The following is a 22127-nucleotide window of genomic DNA, read 5'->3' as shown; positions in this document are numbered from 1 at the left end:
AAAAAAAAACAAAAAAAAACAGAAAAGTTGGAAGAACTGTATACAGTAAACGACTTTTTTTTCAAGGGCTCAATATTTCGCGATTTAGGTCAGAGCTAAAGTTCTGGAATAATTCGCGGGTTTTAATTTTCGCGACGTGATGGGATCTCAATATAAAAAGGAGCCCAACGTTTCGAAACCTGCTTGGTTTCTTCTTCAGGGGCGACTGTGTGCGCGAGGAGCAAGTGGTCTTCTTTTACGGCGGTGGACGTGATGTTTTCGCGATCGTAATGTGGCTGAGCCCGCTGACGTAAGCCGACGGTAAAGCGCCAAGCGACCGATTGATGTTTTGCGGTGTGGTTTGAATGTGCCATGACTCGACGAAGAGCCTTTGCCGGGAATTGGTCTCAATGTCGAGGATACGTGTGTCGTCAAAGTCAATGCGGTGGTCATTCGAGTCACTGTGTTCCGCAACCGCGCTGCGCTCATGATCGAATTTTCGCACGTCGGTTTTGTGCTGGCGAAGTCTTTCTTTAAAGTTTTTGGTTTCGCCGATGTATGTGGCAGGGCAGTCCGCACAAGGAATCTGGTAAATAACGCCTTGCGCTCTTTCCTTTGGGGGACGATCTTTTGGCCGGGGCATCAGGTGTCCAAGCGTTGACACTGGTTTGTGGGACATCTGGATGCCTTCTTTTGCCAGCACACGCGCGAGCGCTTCGCTGGTTTCCTTTATGTAAGGGACGCAGATGCGCGTGGTTGAGCGGGGATGTGCGATTTCTTGTGTTTCGCCGATTGGTCTTAGGCGTCGATCAGATTTACGTTGACGACGAGCGATTCGCTGAATAAAACTGCGTGTGTAGCCGTTATTTAGCAGGTCGGAGATGATGGTTTCTTCTTCCTTTTTTCTGTAGTCCTCCGACGAGCAAATAGTCTTCGCTCGGGACAGGAGTGTCCGGACGACCGACGCCTTGTGGCTCGCAGGGTGGTTTGAGTCAAATCGGAGATAGCGCCCAGTGTGTGTCGGTTTCCTGTACACCGTGAATTCCAATTGATCTTTTTGTCTTTTGACCAGCACGTCAAGAAACGGCAGGGCGTCGTTCTTTTCAGTTTCAACGGTGAACTGGATGGCCGGCTCGATGGAGTTGAGGTGTGCCAAAAAGTTGTTCACTTCTGATTTCTTCATAATGCAGAAGCAATCGTCGACATACCGTAAAAACACTTTAGGGCGTGCAGTGAAAGACTCCAGCGCGCGATGTTCAATGGCTTCCATTGTCAGGTTGGCCGTGGTGACGGAGATGGATGCGCCCATTGCGGTTCCGCTGGTCTGCTTGAAGAATTCTCCTTTAAAGCTGAAGTAGGTGCTCCCCAGGCAGAACTCTAGCAGGCGGCACAGTTCGTCCACCGTAAGGCTGGTCCGTTCGCTCAGCTTCTTGTCTCCCTCGAGGGCAGCTCTGGTTGTGGCGACTGCCAGGGGAACCGGCACGCTGGTGAAGAGCGAGACGACGTCGAACGACACCAGGCTTTCGTCATCGTTTACCTTTAGTTGCGCAACCTGTTCCACAAAGTGCCCGGTGTTCCGCACATAGGTCGCTGTGTTTCCAACGAGAGGAGAGAGAGTGCTGTGGAGGTAGTTCGACAATCCCCGAAGTGGTGAGGTTGTGAAATCCACGATCGGCCGGAGAGGGACGTTAGGCTTATGAACCTTAGGAAGACCGTAGAAACCGGGCGCAAACCCATTCCTGCACAGAAGCCGCAGATGAAGGCTCCGCGCGTCAGGGTACTTCTTAAAAATGTCGAGGATTTAAAAAATCCTCGACATTGAGACCAATTCCCGGCAAAGGCTCTTCGTCGAGTCATGGCACATTCAAACCACACCGCAAAACATCAATCGGTCGCTTGGCGCTTTACCGTCGGCTTACGTCAGCGGGCTCAGCCACATTACGATCGCGAAAACATCACGTCCACCGCCGTAAAAGAAGACCACTTGCTCCTCGCGCACACAGTCGCCCCTGAAGAAGAAACCAAGCAGGTTTCGAAACGTTGGGCTCCTTTTTATTTTTGGTTGGCGTTCCTTCCTCCTCTTCTAATTGTTCTTACCCAACCAGGCAGATTTCTGCCAAATGTTTACTTTCAAGATCTCAATATAGATTCCAACGTGTTTACATTTTACCGAAATTGTTCGCAGGACCTATTTTTCGAGAATTGTAGGAGACTCGCGAAATTTAGGTACTCGCGAAAAGTAGGTTGTTTACAGTATTTATTTTGTCTTTTTTTCTTTAATCCTCTCAGTCGCTTGTATTGGACTGTCACTCGGACATGATAGAACACTAGAACGCCGCTTAAGAGGGTCGCGTCTTGCGAGTGTTGCTGAAGATTTTAGACTAGGGCGGAATAGCAGACGGATGAAGGCGAAAACGCCGACGCACCGCTTTCATATCCGCGTCTTTCGGGCATTGCAGATGACAATACACGGTGGTGGAATAGCAGATGATGCCGGAGGCTGCCGCGCATCTGCTCGCACAACTGGCAGGCGGTGTCAGACGCCAGGCTAGACGCACCAGATGTCGCGAAAGGGAGACACTAGGTTTGCTAGCTTATTCGGCCGAGCAGCCAAGCCAATCCAGTAGTAATGGGCGAGGCGAGTTATCTGCGGGCGAGGCTTAGAGCGGGTCATGACCTCCACCCAACTTGTGTCTAACAATATAAATATTGCGCAAATTTATTTTTTTTTGTATAAAAAAAAAATCAATTTAATTTATTGCCTTAAAAAAAAAAAAAATTTAATTTAAATGTTTTTTTAACGCTGTGCCTCATGTGCATGATAGGTGGGGCTTTGTGCTGTTTTCGTGCCGCCACGGCCCTGCACACGTCTACTCTGCTCAGTGTGGCGCACTTGCCATTCCTGCTTCTTGCACCGAGAGCAAATGTTGCATGGCCCGGTTATGTCTGAGGGCAGGAGAGAAGCGAGCGAGCACCTAAAAGTAGAGGGGGCCGAGAGAGAGGGGGAGCAACAGCCCAATATCCTGCCTTGCCGCAGTTGATCTGGCTGTGCGAGGGCAACGCCGTCGTCCGCCAAATCAAACGAAGGAACGAGGGCAATGCGAGAAGCGACGGCAAGAGTGAAAATATGGCGGCACTACTATCTCGCTCTCCCCACCGTGAAATAGTTTTTACATACTTATCTCACTGGATTTCATCCCAAAGAGACACTAACAGCTACCACTATAAAAACCGGTCAACATAAAAACACTAAAACATTTTTAAAAAACTTGTTTATAGATCAAGTCTCTAAAAATATGCTGAATTTGAAAAAAAAAAAAAATAAACTGAAAAAGCCAAACACAAGATATAATTAACACCATAGATGCAGAATGTTTTTGCAGGCTGTTTGAGTAAGAAAAATCTTCAAACAGCCTGAAATACAAGAGACCTACCACCCATCGTCCGCACATAAAATCAATGTTTTCCTCATCTCCACCACCAAGTGCATCAAACAGCAGCCCTCTCAGCCAAGCTGCAAATATTCGGTGCATTACCAAATAAATGGTTGTACCTCCTTTCTCAAGTTCATGGTTTGACATCAAGTAACAAAGGCACAGAGCTTTCAAAGTAGGTAAGATCTATGTGGCAGACAAAACATGAACCTGTAACAGAAGGTAGAATCTGCTGGAGTCTGCTGATACTGCACTCGTGCTCCAGCAGACACCCTCCTCTAGAATGCACCAAACAGCAAAAACCTACATATCTCTTTTTTCAAAATTGTGCACCCATTTTCTTGTGAGAACGAGATTTGTAGACCGTTTCGATGGTACTCTACCACAATGTAACAAAGGGCTCTAAATGCCTTCCGTAAGAGGGTCACAGGCGCAGTTACCCCACTGTCTCTGCGATGTCTCCGAGCAAAGGAAACTGTGGAACGCTGGGAACCACGCTTGGAGTCCAGCCTGCCACTGTGTGAAGGGGCACCACCCGCCATAGACACAGCAGACGACTCAGGAGCCTGCATTAGTGAAGCAATGGACATACATTTGTAGCATAGATTTGCACATTTGGACACTCTTTTGCACTGAAGATTACAGTCTCTGCCAACTGCACTTATCCAAATATGAAAGCACCAAGCTGCTGATAAAATTTCCCGCCCATAGGAAAATTGTTCAAGCTCAAGTAGCCGGTGGGAATGAAGAAAAAGATCCCCTTTCATAACAATATGTCTGCCAGACTTGGATACACTTCCAAATCTGCCAGACACCAAAAGTAAAAGCAGAGAGAAGACATCACTGCTCTTTTCAAATAACAAGAAAAAAGTGACGACGAATGCTGTCAAAACTGAGCACCAGCCACGCGGCCATTTCTTAGGGTCGAAGCTCCTTAGGGTCTAGCCTTGTCCGTCCGTCCGTCCGGCGTACGTGCTCACATAAAAAGAAAAAATGTTTGCGCAGTTGACAGGATTCGAACCTGTGCAGGGAGACCCCAATGGATTTCTAGACCATCGCCTTAACCACTCGGCCACGACTGCGGAACGAGTAGGGGGCTCCAAGATGTGGCAGTAACTCAAGAGCTGGGGTTCCTGTCATGGATAAAACGTTGCATGTAGCTGCTCAAAGTCTATACAGGAGAGGGCGCTGCAGTCAAATGCATATATAATCGCGTTAAACTTTGCATGCATTGGCTCAACGCTCACAGACGAGAGGGCGCTGCAGTCAAATGCTCAAATGCATATACAACCACGTTCCATACCACATTCTCTGACATGGAACGTTGACTTAACGTAGAGTGCCGCGGATCCGCCCATTCCACATTAAGCGCCCATTACCAAATTTTTAAGATCTGAGAAAATATGCATGGTACATTTATGTGTAAAATTCATGACCGGACAAGCGCCCATACCCATTTTTTCGCGATTATCTCCAAAGTTTGAGTGGGCGCTTGCCCGGTATTTTACAATAAGCGGTGGAGATGCGTTCCCACGGCTACTAGCGGATCCAAGCTGATCCGCTAGAAGAACCACTAGCTCTGCATTTCAACAACCATAAAGCAGTAATAATGAAGTCGAAACGCAACCCGGAACTCAGCACTACCTATGAGCAACAAAAAAAATCAGCATCATCAGCACTACCTATGAACAATAAAATCAGTATCATCAGCACAACTAGAGCTTTGCCCCAATCAACATCATTCACCCCGTGGAGATGGGGTCATTTTTTTCCTCATCGGATGGGCGAGTTTGTCAAGAGAAGTCACCATTGCAAGACTTGGGAGAAGAGCACTCACAGGCTGCTGCAGCAACTGGTAACGGGTGACGGTGGCCACCACAACGTAGAAGCAGAACACCGTCAGTGGGCTCACATACAGCGTCCAGTGTAGCGGCCGAAACATCAGCACTCTCGTGTCCGGCATTGTTGGGCCCGTTGCATTGCAGGGAAGCACTCGCAGGGGGCTCAGCCCAATGAGCCTGAAACAACAGTTTCAGTCCGAGGTCCACTTGAAACAGAGCAGCTGAGAGTGCAACAAACAGGAGCATGAACAGTTGCTCGCCGCAATGAAATGTACAGTAGAAAAAACCCCAAGAACAAACACAAGATAAAATACATACAAAAAACAAGAAACCCCCAAAAATATGAGTATGAACCGTCTTTTACGAGTAAAGGATAACGAAACGGTGGCAAACCGGATAGTTTTTCTTGAGATTACAGCACTGTGACATTATTGCAGCTTTCCAAGAAAATGCTGCAAGTGGCTATGCGGGGCTTGTATCTCTAATTGTTCCCATTTTACTACCGTGAAAGCTCTCTGGCATCATAGTAGTGCTCTTTTCTAACCCAACCAACTAAACAAATGACCTACTGCCAAAAGATTCTTTTACGTGTTTAGTACGCACAAGATTGTTCCCTCACAGGGGAAAAAAGTAGTCGAGGAACAAAAAGAAATTTGAGTGTCACCGAAACCTTCTTCACAAAAACTAGCACATGTAATTCAAAGCTAATACTACCTGTTTCATGCTTTATGCAAGTAGACAGTTTGACCTAAGCAAAAGCCAAAGTCCTAAGGTTCTTTCGCAATTCACAGAGTACTGCCACAGGTAGAGTGGCAGAGGCAGAGGGCGGGTTTCGGGATCCAGCACCCTCTGCTCCCCCGCAACTCTTCACGCCCAGCTCCAGAGCCAACACCCCCAAAAAATCTTTCCTGGCTATGCCACTGCACAGGTATGTTCCTTTTTCCTATAAAAATTAATCCAACGAACAAATTAAAAAGCGTGATACCTAGTGACCCGTTGTGCAACAATCGCATTATAAACGTTTTAGTCATATGCGAATAGTGGATTTTTAAGCAACTTCGAAGCGAATACCCTAGTTGTTTAGGCTGAATATTTTCTAATCGACTATACAAGCCTCTCACTACTGTTGCACCATGCATAAATGAAAACCCAGCTAATCTCATGAAGGTTGTTCTCAAGCTTCCACTCGTCCATTTAGAAGCTAATTTTGATCAAACTATATTTCTGTACAGCGACCTCAGAAGGTCCGATGCCTTGGGATGGCAAGTAAACTACGGATTTGACATTAAATTAAACCTATAAAGATGTCCAGCTTTACCTAAATGAATGAATTTACATTTTTCTGCATGTAAATGTCTTTTTCTTCAATCTCAAATTTAAAAAAAATAAAAATTATGAATGATATACGCAGGTTATTGGGACATCTCTGCCTAATAAATACTCTTGCATAATAGCCCTACTTTTCAGTTTGACAATTTTACTGCAATGCAGATATCAACATTTTTTTTGTTTTTGTTTCTTTTCAAATACACCACGCACGCACATTCTGCCTTAAAAGTGTGCTTTTCTCTCAAGCACGCAATTGCAATATTCATACTGGGCATTTTCAGATCGATGATAGAACAACCATGTCCAATTAAAATTTTTAATTCCAATGAAAAAAAAAAATACTTTCTGCTTGCGCCCCCAAAATAACTTCAATTTTTTTTTTTTTTTATTGGAAAAAAAAATTTTAAAGTTGCAGTCAGTCAAGAGCGCATTTTGCAAAATGCGCAAGATTGACATTACGGAAACGTATGACATAAAACTGTTATTGCTGTGGGCTTAATATATTGTGTGCAAAAACTGCACTTGCAATACAATGTCTGTTAACAAAACTTTATACTTGTAATAAAAATCTCAAAACAAAAATGCAAATTGGTTCAAATCCAGGACTTTGTAAATCCATATTCAGAAATCCTAGAGACTGTTTTGCTTGTGTTCAAAATTGGTACCACTTTTCATTAAAGTAGAAAATGTGCATAGTTTTCAAAATTTCGCTCAAATGTAGGCAGGCTACCACATTGCAATAAATTGACAATCAATTTTATAAAAAAAAGCATCTTTAGTGGGTTTTTTTTCTTTTTTTTTTTTTTACTTTTCACAAATCAAGGTTTACAATGTGCCCTATCAGGTGCAACAAAAAAACTCTTGCACTATTTTTGTATGTTTTAATCTAAAACGCATAAAATATGACAAAATTTGCAGACTTGCTCCCGGCTGGCAGCAATGACGAGCAATGGTCACTGTGACCGAGTCAGCTTAAACACAGCCGGAGTAGAGCAGGGAGAAAGGCACCTGGCCTGCAGGCTGGAGGGAGGCACCAACTCCTGGAGGTAGTCCAGCTGGTAGATGTACAGTGCCATGAAGTGGAGGGCACTGTAAAGCAGGAGCACCGTGCGCACAGCGCGATAGCCGCTGGTCAGGGGCTTGTGCATGCCCAGCCAGGTGGCGGCCCAGAGGAAGACTAGGAAGTAGGCCAGCGAGGTGAGCGATGCTTGGAGCACGCCAGCGGCTGCCATCAGCACCAACACCACAAACTCGCCAAAGAGCTGCAGGAAGGCCCGGCGGCGACGGTGCGGTACCACACGGTGTTCTTCCAGAGCTGCAGGGGATGGAACAAGAACTCTTCGCTGTCCTGGCCCGAGAGAGGTATGGAAATTTGTCTACTGGTCACGCTTAGGTAAACGCCCCCAGCTCGTCGAGCAGACAGAGCGGAGAACACTGGCGTTTCTTTCTTGCAGAGTCATTAAAACGTGTAGTACAGCGCATGCACGCAGCAGCACTCGAGGCGGTACTAGCACTTACTCGTAGAGCAAAAGGCTAAAAAGTGTCGCCAAGTGCCAAGGTGGCTTTCGAAGAAAATAAACACTGTCTTGCTAGAGTGGACTCACCGAGTTTGTCGCAGAGTATCAATGTGATGGCACTGGCAAAGAGCACCGCCATGTCGAACCCGAGAAGCTGCACAGCTTCCAGCGCCCGGATGTCATCAGCACGGTTGAGGCCAGCCAGGGACAGCAGCCGCTCCTGGAGAAGGCACCTGACACGCACACCCCCAACAGTCAGCCAACGGCTGCAGTCTCGTCGCCCCTATGCGACCTTCGGCTCCCATTCGGCCGGTTGGGAGCAGTCGTCCACAGCCAAGGCAACTATCCGGAGGAGCCGGTCAAACAGCACCCAACGTGCATATCACTCGCAGAGAAAAGCCCACCATGGCACATTCACCGTGTCTCGTTAGCTTAGCCCGCGATAGCAGACGCACAAAGATCCACCCAATTGTAGCGTCCACTGCGCTCAGATCTAGTCTGAAATAGTCTGGCCATACCGATACCGAAACACCCCCTTCAATCAAACTTCATTATACAACGACTTGCCCATTACTCGCGCACAATTTGGCGTAATGGTTGCCGCCCAAGAAAATTAACTTTTTCCCGAAAAGACCGATAAATCAAGAGCAGAGCTGCAACAGTTTGCAATTAAATTACAGCAAAAGTTGTTCCGAGTTAAAATGTAACCATGTAGAGTTCCGTCTTTTCACTACATCCGATAAACCCTGTAAAACCCTCGAGTCAGTTTTACCAAAATCGGGGAAAACTGTAAAGCCCCGAAGTTGAGCTCTGCTTGAACATGAAAAGCCCCAAGCTTCACGGAAACAAGTTTTCCTCTTCATTTTGCAGTCCCCCGGAACAGACCCCACTCAACACAATTTCTTTAAATATTCGGGTCACATACACGTATCCTGGAAGTTGGGAAAACCCATTTCCCCAAAACCCAAGTCTTGTTTTCTTCAACATAAGCCCCCATAAATGCCAATTGTTTGTACAACACCAAAAATTAATGTGAGAGAAAAAAAAAAAAAAAAAAAAAGATGGGCTAAAAGACGAAGTTTTTGTTATAAATACAGAAACATTTATAAAATATATCTATGCAAACTCCTGTATGAATCCCCGCCCCCAAGAGATCCGTCCATTCCACTTGTTGGGCCGAATTTCGATAACAAAATTTCAGAACCATTGACCAATTAGATTCCAGTCGGATATTGATTACGCGATGTCCAACAGGAATCTCATTAACTGCACGATCTGCGGTACTGGATCTGCGGTAACCGGTAAGCTTAATGTCCTGCCTCGCGGCTATCTTTTTTTAAATTGTTGGTTATGCCATGAATGTAGCCTACTACTGCGATTTTTTTGTTTAGTTCTCGCCTACTCCCTTCCATCTGTGTTGGCTGATTTTTAAAACACCGGCAATATCTGCGGTGCTTCACGTCCCGCTGGAATGCGGGTAATTTCAAACTAAATCATATCTATAGCTCTTAGAATGAAGAAGAAAAAGAAGCAGGTAGTCAAGGTACACAAAGAGGAAGAAGTATTAAACCACAGTTGGTGGTCCACCGAAATCTCTCTTTTTATCTCTGTACTTTCACATTTTTCTCTCTCAAGTTCAAGCTGGCCCCATCCTAGTACCATGCACCAACTAGCTCAACTCCAGCTCGTTGCTCTGCGGTATCCATTCCCATGACATGCAAGTTCGTAGAGAGTTCCTGCGTTTTTGTCGGCGATCTGCGTGCACAATATTGGTTCCCGTGCTACCCGTGTTTGTAGCGGGTTCTCGTGTGTTTATCCCACCATGAAGCGCGAATCTGCCGAGTCTGCGTTATCCGTTCCCGTGACAGGGGAGTTAGTAGCGAACTCCCGCGTGTTTATCGTGCAATTCACACCGTGAAACGCAAATTTTTCGTGACCCCCATGCTTATCACTCATTTTTGATAAATTACAGACACCCACAAAAGTCACCACATTGCATTCCAGTCTCATCTAGACTATCACATATGATGTCAAGGTATGCTGCGATTACTGACAAACGGTTCCATGCAGAAAGGTTATTTGGCAGTTTCATCTTGATTCAGCCTCTGCTTGAGGCAGTTTGAGTAAACGACAACACAAACAGCGCCGACATTAAAATACATAAATTCTAATTTGTGTTCTGTCAACATCTAACCGAGTCACAGTTACCAAAATTGTAACTAATATCAGTAGCTCCAATAATCTTGTTCTTTTAAAGCTCGAATTTTAAGCAGATCAAGCAAGACTAAAGCTCTTGCCATTGGTAGAATCCTCTCTCATGGCTAGAACAGTTTTGCAGTTTGTGCTGACTAAGTGAGGCTGCGACTGACTGCCGCAGCATGGCATGTGCCCTGTCAGGGCCAACCCCACCTCTCCACGGGCTTGCTGTAGCTTTGAGTCGACATGAGCACCACTTGGTAGACCACCTGGCACAGGCAGAAGACTGCACTGACAGCCACCACCAGCTTGAGGTAGCATGCAGCTCGCCCTGCAATGGCCAGACCTCAGATGACCTCGGACATGACAAACCACCTTCAAGCACTGGCACCAGTCGGCCCGATTCCAGGCTCCCATAAGTACCAAACAATTTTAAATCGGCTGGGAAAATTAGAGGTTCACAAAATTCAAGGGCCATGCCTTTAATCCTAGATATCTCACTTGGACAAAAAAAATTTTATAAAATACATTTTTGTATCTAGCTCTTTGCATAATGTTTAACATGTCGGCAAACTTACTAAGGTCAATTATGCCGGAAGATTCAGGCTATTTTGACCAGATTTTATGAAGATCAGCCAAAAATAAAAGCCCGAAACATTGCCGTCCAAGCGGTAATACGACGGAGCTTATTGGTCCCATAAGCCCATATATATGGAGCACAATCATTACCCCAACCGCGCTCGACTCGGCAAAAAAATAAAACTGACTTTGGTCCATGCCGCGATATTAGACCTGTCGTAACTCAATGCCTGAGAAAGTCCCAAAACAGATAAAGAAAATTGACGGTGGAGGGCTATAAACTGCCCGGGCCATAAAGTGCCGCCGGAGAGGTCAAACAATATCTTAAGCACCTTTCCTGCACTCTGTACCGAGCAGAAAATAGGACACATGAAAACAAGAGAACCAAGGCTCGGAACCTTTTCGCATGCCCCACGCCCCTCCTTGGTGCTGGTGCAGCAGTGGACACTTCATTTTTGGGGTAGTGAGACAGGCAAAGTGCCGACCAGTTGACAAAAATAAATATAGTTTGAAATAAAAGCTTGAAAAATGAAACACTAAAGTGGATTTTCAAGTTCAGTCTTATGATCTTAGCATGCTACGGCCTTATCCCCTGCCATACTGATCAAGTTTTAATATACTATAAACAGACAATCCTTTATGCTGCAAATCAAGCGATAAAGTCGACGAACAAATTGTACTGGTAATGCCAGGTGCACAGCAGGTGGTGAGTGCAACACATAAACATCACGAGTTTTAAATTTCTCTAGAGACTTGCAATGAGTTCAACTAAACAGCCCAAGTCAGCTGTTTCCTGCATTCTTAGAACAAACTGCCATTCTGCTCGTTTCTGCCAGTTCTCAAATACTTGAATTTATGCGAAAATATTTGCCTAAAAACTCTGAACAAAAATAATGGCCACTATACTGAGCCCACTGGAAAGCAAAACAAAAACACCATTAAACAAAATGTAGTTGTCCCTAATGTCCTTTGACAGTGACAAGAACTTAATAAGGGCCAAATATAAGGAGAAAAATTGAATGGAAAGCCCTCTATAGAGCACTAGGCCAACTGTACCACACCTATTATACTAAGAAAAAAAAATACTTAGAAAAACTGTAGGAGTAGCCAGATTTGGAATTGTGAAGATGTCATTTTAAGCTTCACAAAGAAAGCAACTTGAAAGAAAAATTTGCGCAGAAAGCATATGTCACAACTTCAGCACTACTGAGTGCTTTATCGATATACAACCTGGGCCTCTAAACTCGTCAAACACGAAGTTGGGGCCGAAGTTGACGGAGCGCACTGATTGGCCTATCACGACGATGACTCGGCGCTTTTTTCGCCTACGTTCAATCAGCACGCTTCTCGAACTTTGGGCTCCAACTTTGTGTTTGACGAGTTTAGGGCCCCTGGTGTTTCACTAAACATTGGCTAAACTTCTCCAAAAACTCGCTGCACAAAAAAAGAACTGGTGCTGCCAAGGGGCCAATTTGGTGAGGTACATAGCATACTGAATAATCAAGTATTTAATTAGTTTTGCATAATTAATTTCTTAATTAGTAAAGTAAACATAGTTCTAATTAGGAACTTGCTGGGCATCATTGAAAACCAATAAATGAGTCAATTTTATAACGGCTCGGAGCACAAGGGAAGCATGGTGGCGAGCAAAAGTTAGCGTTTGTGCCACACGCAAAATAGCGGAGCGAAAATGAGGATGACAAGAAATTAATAAACCAAGGGGGGAGGGGGGGGGGGGGGGGGGGGGGGGCGGCGTTGAAGGTGGATTTATGTTTGGAAACCAGAAAAACAAAGCATACGCTTCAAATTTCTTGCCAACTGACTTATTTAGTGGTTTTCAATGTTCAACAACCACAATGAATTATACCCGAGACTGTTAAGCAAAGGGAAACATCAAACACTTAGAGATAGAAATAGAACAAGTTTCTACAAACCTAATTATCTTTACTGCCCTTCAGAGGTCCACCACTCAAAAAAGGTGCCAGAGTACAAATGTAGAAAGGATGCCTTTAAATGCTATGTTTTTTTCATGCACAACAAGCATCTGGAACTCGCTGCCTGAAGAAATATTTGCCACAAAATCAGCAACCTCGCTCTTCAAAAATGTGTTAAATAATGCTTTAGAAAATTTATCCTATTGCTTTCTATGTTCGTGCTGCTGCAAAACCACCTTGTAGTCCTTAAATTTTGTTCTTTTTGCATTCTTCTCATATCTCTCAGCACCACATTCTGTATTTTGCTCAAATGTCTTTGTACCACTTCCTCACAATAATGCCTTCTTAAAGGGATGCTGAACCGAAATTCGGGTTTCACAAAATAAGCTTGTAGAAGTGTTCCAACAGGGCGCCATAAACCACGAAACATCACTCATATAGGCATATCTCGAGTGGCTGGCCGTATTTCTGGAAAATAAAGGAGCGAATGAGGGAGAATGTTGACGTCATCTCATTACAGAAGAGTTGAGAAGAAGGAGAAATGGCCTCGCTCCCTTTCCTTTCCGCGCCCTCGCAGAGTCAAAGCAAAAAGAGGAGGAAATGAGAATCGTGAGATTACAGATCTTGTCGGCCTTGTGCAAGTGCGCTCTTCTTTTACAAAAATACGACGATCTGTTGGAGATACCACTTTATGAGTGACGTTTTGGGATTTGTAGCGTCCCCGCTCATTGATTCTGCACTGTTTTCTGAAATTCGATTTTCGGTTGCAAAAGAAAAAAAACATTTTTCTTAAACAGCTTAGATGGAAAAAGAATGTCATAAAACGATTTTACAACGAAGAAGAAAAAATTGAGAGCTATATTTACGGCGCAATATTAATTTGTAGTTGGCGCCCGCGGGTGCCGCAGAAAGCTGGCCCTTATCTATCACGTGACTGGTAGATATTTGTCATGTGGTGCTTGCGCTCTTTCAGAAGCTTCCTATGGCCTCTAAAAGTAACTTATTCATCTTTGTTTGAAGTATAACAAAAAATTAAGATTAATAAATAGCTTTTAGAGCCCAAAGGAAACTCTTGAAAAAGCGCAAGCAGACGTGATAGACCTGTGCGCCGGTCAGACGACGGCGGCGGCGCCCCGAAGCAGACTAGCTTGTGCGGTGGCGGCGACGTGGAGTAACGCGTTGAAGTGGCGTCGCACAACGCTCAGTGTGCGGCGGCGGCGATGCAGCGCACAGGACTACCACGTGACCAGCGGCGGCTCATGCAGGCGCCAACTACAAATTAATTTTGCGCCGTAAATATAGCTCTAAATTTTTTCTCTTCTTCATTGTAAATTTGTTTTATAATATTCTTTTCCCATCTAGCCTGTTTTAAAAAAAAAGTTTTTTTTCTTTGCATGTGTCCTTTACGGAGACGCGAGGTATATTTGGGAAAACACCCTATCTAGACCCTTTTCATGTTCACAAAATATTCCCAGTCACTGCATTTATGCACACTTTCAGAGCTTCTTTATACAAAAATTGCTAAAATGCTTAAAAAAACACTAAAATAAAACAAAGAAAAAAAAACGTTCAGCTTTTCCACTCTCGTGAAGGAAGACCAGCAGAGCTGTACTCGATACACTGTGTGCTTCTTCTTAGTCGTCTGTTTTTCGCGCTGTTTCCTACAATGAATTCCCACCAACGCGCCCAACTATCCATTCTTCTATTATAGCTGGAAAGTTTGCCGCCATCAACGAGCGACGGCGGAAACCATACAGGTTGTGTGCTTGCCGTCGTCGCTTATAGATGGCAGTAGCTGTCCAGGTAGGTTTGTATCGACATACACGGACACGATCCTGGGGAACCTAGCCCTTAACAGCTCCGCTGTAAAAACATCTCTTAAATGAAGTTGAGTAATGCGGATTCTTGGGCGAGTTGGTACTGAAACTTGGAGAACATAATAGAGCTTCACGACAAGGACAAAGAGTGGGAACGAGACAACACAATGCGCTAACCGATTTTCTGACGATCAAACCAGTTGAAGTTAACGCATTGAGTTGTCTCATTCCTACTCTTCGTCCCTGTCGTGAAGCGCCATTATGTTCTCCAAGACTCTTAAATGGGTCTATTTTGAACACATTTTTTTTTTCACAATTTTTGCTTAGAAAAGGTAGTGCTTTTTTTCCGCAATATTTGCATTGTTAGACATAATTTAGATGGAGGTAGCCCGCTCTCATTGGTTGGAGACTGACATGCGGAATGTTTATTGCGAAATTGTTTTTCCGTGCCGCGGTAGTCTTAGTCTATTTTTTTTTTGTTTGAGAAACAAACTATATAACTAGAGTAATTATTGTTTTAAAAAATATCAAAAGATCATCCTTTCTGTTTTGGTTTTAAATGGTAACAAACATGGCTGCCGACGTTTGCGGCGAGCGTTTGACACACTGAGTAGCTCGTTAAACTTTGCCAGTTTTTTTTTTTTTTTTTTTTTAATGGGTGCAAGTTGTTTTGCGTCCACCGAGGTCCATAGCGGAAGATGTCCTTGACCGAAGAAGTTTTTAGCAAAGAACTGTCCCAGGTACAGACCTACGGAAGTGCTGTGCGGGTGCTTGTTTTCATAACGGGACTGGCGTAAGCCTGGCATACCACAACAACTACCAAATGTCTCAAGTAGCGGCCAGGCTCTTTAAGTCGACCGCGAAATTCGGTTTCTTAGCCTATCGCGCTACGATTTTGTGCAGCGTTGCCCACGCGTGTTGCATTTTTTCTATAAAATTTTCAAAGAGCGAACTTACCTGAGGAAAAAGTAAAAAAAGAAAAAAGCTTAACTCCTATGGAAATGTAGCGAAGTAACCGGTCTTCAAACAATAGGGCACCCTATTGATTGAGGACCGGTGGCTTCGCCGGGTTTCCATAGGATTTAAGCCTTTTTCTTTCTTTACTTTTTTTCTCAGTCAAGTTCGCTGTTTGCAAATTTAATAGAAAAAATGCAGCACGTGTGGGCAATGCTGCACAAAATCGTAGCGCGATAGGTTAAGAAACTGAATTTTGCGGTAGATTTAAAGAGCCTGGCCGCTCTTTGAGACACCCAATATTTTACTAGATCTGGCTTAATTAGTTCGTTTGCATGTTTTAATGCTGAAGAAATGTGTCTGTTCCAGTAAAAGCGGCTTCACTACTCTGAGAATTGTGCAACAGTCATGATTGTGGCCGCGGTTTCAGTACTGAGAGGTAATCTACACAGGTAAGAATTTGTGAGCCATTTGGCTGGAAGCAATCGGGAGTTCGCCTCTGATCAGTTTCATCCAGCTATGTTTCCGTCACGAGTAAAGCTATATGCACTACGTCGTGCACCTCAACTGGCATTGGCTATAGGGAGTATTCACTGGCGGTCATAGCTGAGCTCGCTGCTGCTTTCTTACCACCAAGGAAGAGAGAGGGGAACGATGCTTTTGTAAGAGTTTTGAGTGGCAAGTTAATCTTCTATTATCTTCTAGATGGGAGAATAGCGACGTCTGGGGAAGCTTGGGTCCTACAAAGGAGAGTCTCGGTGATAAGAGGATTTCACCTTCCCCTCTTCTCGAGCGGTTGCCCAAGAGCCGACGGGAAACTCTTCCCGGGCATGCGCTGTGAGCAGTTACCTCAAACATGGCGTCCAGTAAATACCTCCTATAGGCACGACGCGGAGAGCTCGCGCGATTTGGGTCACCCTTTTCAAACGGCGCGTGTATCACTGGGAAACAAGTTAAGCCAGCCCCTTGCCTGCGTTCACGCTGCTTCGCGCAACAGTGTGCTGCCGCTAATTACAAAACTATTAACCCACTCACCATTTGTGATTATTGTCTCCCGGAGTTTTGTTCACACTACGGACACTATGTGCGCAGACTTATGCCGCAGATATAAAGACGTCATTGAATGTCGTAGACACCAAAACATGGTGAAGAGTGCAGTGCAGACGACAGTTGCACCAGGCACACGCCTGCCCCAATCCCGCCCGTCATTGCGTAAAGGATCACGTAACATCTCGTACCACGTGACAGCCATGTTCTTTGCGGCCCGAGGCAAGTGTTGTCGGACGGAGCCGAATATTCGGTTTTGATTTCTGCTAGTGTTAAAAATTAGATTTAAAAATATATATCCCATTTTTCGCGAAGCAAATGACGCAGTGTCTCTTACTAGGGCTTTTTAATGCGAAATCACTCGGCCCGAAATCTTCGGAAGTGAGCGGAGTTGCCCTTCAAGAGCATCCAATTTGGCACAGTAAAGCCTCAATATCAAACAGCCAGGTGTATACAGCAGAAATTGTATGATCTAGCCAGTCCTATGCACAATATCAGATGGTGCCAGATGAACAGACAGACATCCCTCACCGGCATGTCGAGAGGTGGGGCCAGGCAGCAACGGGTTGGCAAGCAGAAGGAGCAGGTACACGAAGGAGAACACATTGTATCGAAAGAGCACCACTGCAGCAAAGACAAGGAACAGTTTGAGGTCACTGCTCGCACTCGAGGTGTACGTGCGAGAGAAAACAAAATGCATAATCACTCTTAACTGAATTAGTATGAAGACACATTCTGCACGTGTGGCAAGGATAAGTGACAAAAGTATACAGGACAGTTGAGCCCTAATTAGGAAATTTCCCTCCCTCAAATATCCCAAATTTACTGTTGCTTGCAGCATACACTTCCACACCAGAGTGCCCTCCAAAAATCCTTACGGAACATGCGTGAGACACACAGAACAAAAAATGCGAGCTCACCCAGGAGCAAGACGATGGGAAGTGCAACGCGGAAAAGCGCTTGCGACACCACCGCTCGAACCATGGTTTTGTTGCCCCTTCAGCACCAATCCACAGCCCGTGCAAGGAAAACCGGTCCCAAGCGTGACAAACGCGCTCCTCGCCCTCAAATCACCGAGCTCTTCTCTGCTCCGCCATTCTGCATCTGCAAGAAGAATGGCATGCTTCAGTTTCAAACATGGAGGACAGGAATCCAGGGGAGGGAAGGCACCGGACTGTCTTACTCATCTATGGTAGGTGGGGTAATGTGTCTGTGTGCAGACAGTGACCCGTGCAAACACAGTTGAAGGGTTTCATAGATTGCGAAAATTCCGATGCTAAACGAGTTATCCCGACAACATTCATTTCTGCAATGTTGTGCCCCTAGCACTGTTACCACAGGGGCCATTGAGGATAACAGCGACGTGACGCATGCACTAACTGGTTTTGCTTACATGGTTCCATCTACCAGTAAACTTGGTTTATATGAAATTAGTTTTATATGCGTGAAGAGAAAGCTTGAACATGTGGGCTTTTGAAAAAGTGTAAAAGTGGTGCACCTTTAAAAATGTCTAAACACCTGTAAAAGTGAAACGGTTAAACACAAAACTGTAAAAGTGGTGCACGTTAGAATAGATCACATGTTTCACGATTTTGCAGCATTCACTTGCAAGAGATATGGGCCTATAGTTCTCAACAGTTTTTTTTACCATTTTTGTGTATTGGGATTATGTTGGCGGATATCCAATCATCCGGGACATACTTACTTTTCAGCGATTTCATGAATAACAGTAATACATTGTTGGGGATTCCACCGGGTCTGGAAGCTTTTCCTACTTTAATATTGCCTAGTAATTTTCTTATTCCGCTGTGGTAAAATGTAATTTCCTTCATTTTCCCACTCCGTTATATCTCGAGAGATAGCCCACCTAAAATCAAGAGCAAATCGGGTAAAAAATTAGGAGTGGGCCAACTTTCGATGTGCAATCAAGAAAAGTTTAAAAAAAAAGCTATTTTTAGGTCATATGTTCCTGCCAAACTTGTTATAGCGGCAAGGGGCAATAAAGCAAAGATGACTGTACTTCCCAGACAGCAATGTTTGCTTATATCCCATCATAGCTAACTAGCAGCATTTACTCCGTGGCCATCATTGATCCAAACACTGATTACTAGAAGTGGGCTATCTTTCGTTGTTTAAGAAAAAATAGCAAATCAAGTTAAAAATAGGGGTGGGTTATTTTTCGGGGGTGAGGCATCTCTCGGGATATTACGGTAGTTTTGTTAAAAGTAGATAGAAAAGATGTAGGGGTGAATGTTAAAAAAACAGATTTGAAATACATATTGAAAGTGGATGCTTTTGCACTATCATATGTAACAAGCTCACCATCGACCATTAGGGCGGGAATGTCGGCCAGATCCTTTCTTTGAGATTTAACATATTTTCATAGTTCTTTGGGACAGCAAGCTCATGACCAAGTGAAAAAAAAAGAGTAATTTGACTGTGCAGTTTTACTTATTTTCAGCTCACCTTGTAGGTTTCTAAGGTGGTCTAAAATAAGTGAATGACTACTTTTCTTATATTGTGTGAAAACACGTTTATTTTTGTTTACTGAACGTCTAATATCTGAATTGATTCATGACTTATCTTGCTTGCACTTTGCACAGACTATCTTGGATGGAACATAAATTTCGACCAATTCTTGTATCTTATCCTCAGAGATATTATACAGGAAATTCACATAGTCGACACACTACACTTGGAATTCAACCAAAAAGTGCATAAGATCACAACCCCAGCTACCGGAATCGCCTCTGTTGTACATGTAAACTTTTTTAGGTTGGCTTCGATATCTTGGTGCATTTAAAAGTTGCAACAATTGCCATCACTTATACCTAGAATTAGAGAGACAAGAGTCCAAAACCCTTGAACGACTAACACCAGTTCTTGCAAGCACAGTGACAAACTGATAAAAATCGAAGCAATTTAGAATATCCAAAAACATGGAATAAACAGACAAAATTATTAATCACGGCTCGGTGGTTTAACCAAAAAAAATCTGGAAGATTAAAATCTCTGCCCAAAACAACCTGACCCGGATCAACTCCTGTTAATGCACTGTATGCATGTGAAAGAAGAGGCTGGACAGTGCTGGATGGAGGTCTATAAAAAATGAGCTAACTGTTAAATATTCACCACGGGAAAGAGAAATCTTCCCAAAGACTGTCTCACAAGACACGGCCCTAATGTCTCTGGGAGTGCTGTTCTAGCTCCGATTTACAAGCAGAAATACATAGCCACCGTGATTATTGTTTCGGTAAACAGTGCAGTTTGAGGGAAACAGAGTTAAGAACAGTTGGATTGAGCCATGGTACCGATCAAGTAGTTTCTTATGTTCCGTACGCACCCTCAGTGAGAAATGATCACCGAGACTAACAATGTGTTCGTTAGCTTGGGGCTACGAAGCAAAAGTTCTGGCTTGGTCTTGAACGACCTAAATGGAACTATTATGGGTCTGTTCTACTGCGAACTGAAGGCACCTGTCTATGAGCACGTTACACAGTGGACAGTTCAAGACTGTAACTGAGGTTATCGCGACACAGCGTCGTGATATTTTGTTCAGAAACAGGCCACAACTTGTTCTCAGTCTGGAATACCATAAAAAAAAAAAAAAATTTATCTTTGAGACTGGTTTTCAAGATTATCCTGCTGTAAGGCAAGATACGACACTTGCTGTAACAACATCAACAGGTCCTCCCTCAGCGTTTTTTTGTACGGCCAAGTTGAATGTCCTAGATGAATAATCGAGCTCGATGCCCCTCCATGGAACTACCAAGAGTTATTTTCCAAGTCTCTTATTATATTTGCACACTCCCATCAGGAACCGCCGATAGGGCTTTGGACTGCAACAGCAAAACCTACCAACGTGCTCCAGGATTATGGTAACAAACCGCCCGAAATTTAAACCTGCTCGTGCCACGTCTATGACAACTAACTCAAACCTTCTCTGGTTTGTAGGGTTGGGCGGTTTGCACCTTTCTGTGCGACCCGCGCTGTGCCATCCCGCAGGTAGTAGAAAATACCACGTCTTTGCTTCCGACCCAGAGACGTGAATGAGGACATATGTGCCGTAAGATATGGACGCCTCGTTCCTTGTCGCACGCACCGATCCGACACCCGGGCACTTCGTTATCAGTAGTAGATGACACATACCGACACGGGGGAAGCGCAGCTCCGTACAGGCGTGTGTACGCAGCTTTTCCACGAATTTTACGCAGCTGTGCGCGCAAAGTGTGTACGCGTCCCTGCTTCAACCTTGTCGGACGCGTGACTGAAACCGGGAGCTGAGCCTGTCGCAAAGCTCGCGAGTCGGCCTCGCCCGTAGCACGCCGGCGACGGGAGAAGGGGCGGTGTGACAGAAATAGGCCGCACCAGATGCGCCTCGGTCAACTTACCGGGCCGGCAGCGGCCGAAGCGCCGGGGTAGGAGGTCCCGAGGGAACGATACCCAGTGACGAAAGCCATGTGTCAAACGGCCCGAAACCCAAGAAATACCATCGTCCCGACCACAGGTCCAGACTGTAGGCCGGACCACAGGGCCGGACTGCCGTCACCTCAGTCACCTGGCGGGCACTACTGTACTGACAGTCTCGCCGATAACGCGCGCGGACACACACACACACACACCGGACGTGTCCAGATATCGATCGCGCCGATAGCAGCTACGTTCAATCACGCTTCGGCAGAAACTTCCAAGTGTCGTGCACAGTTGCCTGGCGGGATCACCGCAGCGCCGTCCCACTTACGTCGTTTTGCATATCTTCGTCGTATATTGGTGAGGGGCGTCAAAATATGGGCGGGCGAAACTCGCTGTCTGGAGTGAGCGCTAGGTAAAAGTCACAACCCATCAGCCCAGAGCCGCATGCAGAACAACAGAACAGCTGGACGAAACAATCAAGTCAACAGCGATCAAGTCGCTCCGCTCTAGCCGCTCTACCAGTGCTGCCAACACGGGAAGTCAAAATTTCCCTAGCGGACACTTGAAATTTTTCTATTTCGGCCGAAATTTCCCTCGCTTGCCCATATAATACTAAATATTTGTTTTCTGCCTCACTTCCATTCTCATTATGAAAAATATGCGGAGCGCAAGTTCATCTGCTTCTTGCACAAGGGTTGCTATGATGTCAGAGCTCACAAGGCATCTAGCATTGAGGGCTTTCAACCAAATTAGCTAATCTGAGCTCGGCGTCGTTCTGACGTGCAGAAGAAGCAGACGACTTGCTCTATGCATAGCCTTTACGACTTGCATACGTTTTGCAATGAATGTGGAGACCAAGCTCATCTGCATCTTTTGCAGGAGTTGCAGTGACGTCAGAACGCCGAGCTCTGATTGGCTCTAACTGAAGGATAGTGGGTAGACTTCAAGGCAGCTTGCTTTGAGGTCTACCCCATCCTTCGATCAGAGCCAATCAAAACTCGACGTCGTTCTGACGTCACCAAAACCCCTGCAAAAGAAGCAGATGAACTGGATGAACTTGCTCTCTGCGTGCATTACAGGGTGAAAC

At 45.0% G+C, this 22127-nt stretch overlaps 1 protein-coding gene across 10 annotated transcripts in view; it reads right to left on the bottom strand.

Moving 5' to 3' along the window:
- Window positions 1-21748, bottom strand: part of LOC8036305 (piezo-type mechanosensitive ion channel component) — an 82264-nt gene extending 60516 nt beyond the window's left edge. For 3 of the 10 annotated variants that reach the window (XM_040207904.3, XM_040207905.3, XM_040207907.3), the window contains exons 1-8: window positions 21019-21532; window positions 17548-17731; window positions 17159-17251; window positions 10510-10627; window positions 8188-8333; window positions 7592-7898; window positions 5251-5431; window positions 3833-3979 (exon numbers count right to left, since the gene is read on the bottom strand). In XM_040207904.3, coding sequence (XP_040063838.2) covers window positions 3833-3979; window positions 5251-5431; window positions 7592-7898; window positions 8188-8333; window positions 10510-10627; window positions 17159-17251; window positions 17548-17611 — 1056 coding nt within the window. In that variant the 5' untranslated portion in view covers window positions 17612-17731; window positions 21019-21532. Of the gene's footprint in view, window positions 1-3832; window positions 3980-5250; window positions 5432-7591; window positions 7899-8187; window positions 8334-10509; window positions 10628-17158; window positions 17252-17547; window positions 17732-21018 lie in introns of all 10 variants that reach the window. The other 7 variants (XM_040207903.3, XM_040207908.3, XM_040207901.3 and 4 more) reach the window with 6 other exon arrangements.
- Between the last annotated feature and the right edge of the window lie 379 nt (window positions 21749-22127).

The sequence above is a fragment of the Ixodes scapularis genome, unplaced genomic scaffold (assembly GCF_016920785.2).
Source record: "Ixodes scapularis isolate PalLabHiFi unplaced genomic scaffold, ASM1692078v2 PGA_scaffold9__187_contigs__length_104089568, whole genome shotgun sequence".
Lineage (NCBI taxonomy): Eukaryota > Metazoa > Arthropoda > Arachnida > Ixodida > Ixodidae > Ixodes > Ixodes scapularis.
The sequence above is the reverse complement of the archived record's forward strand: the minus strand, read 5'-3'. Positions and strand labels throughout refer to the sequence as shown.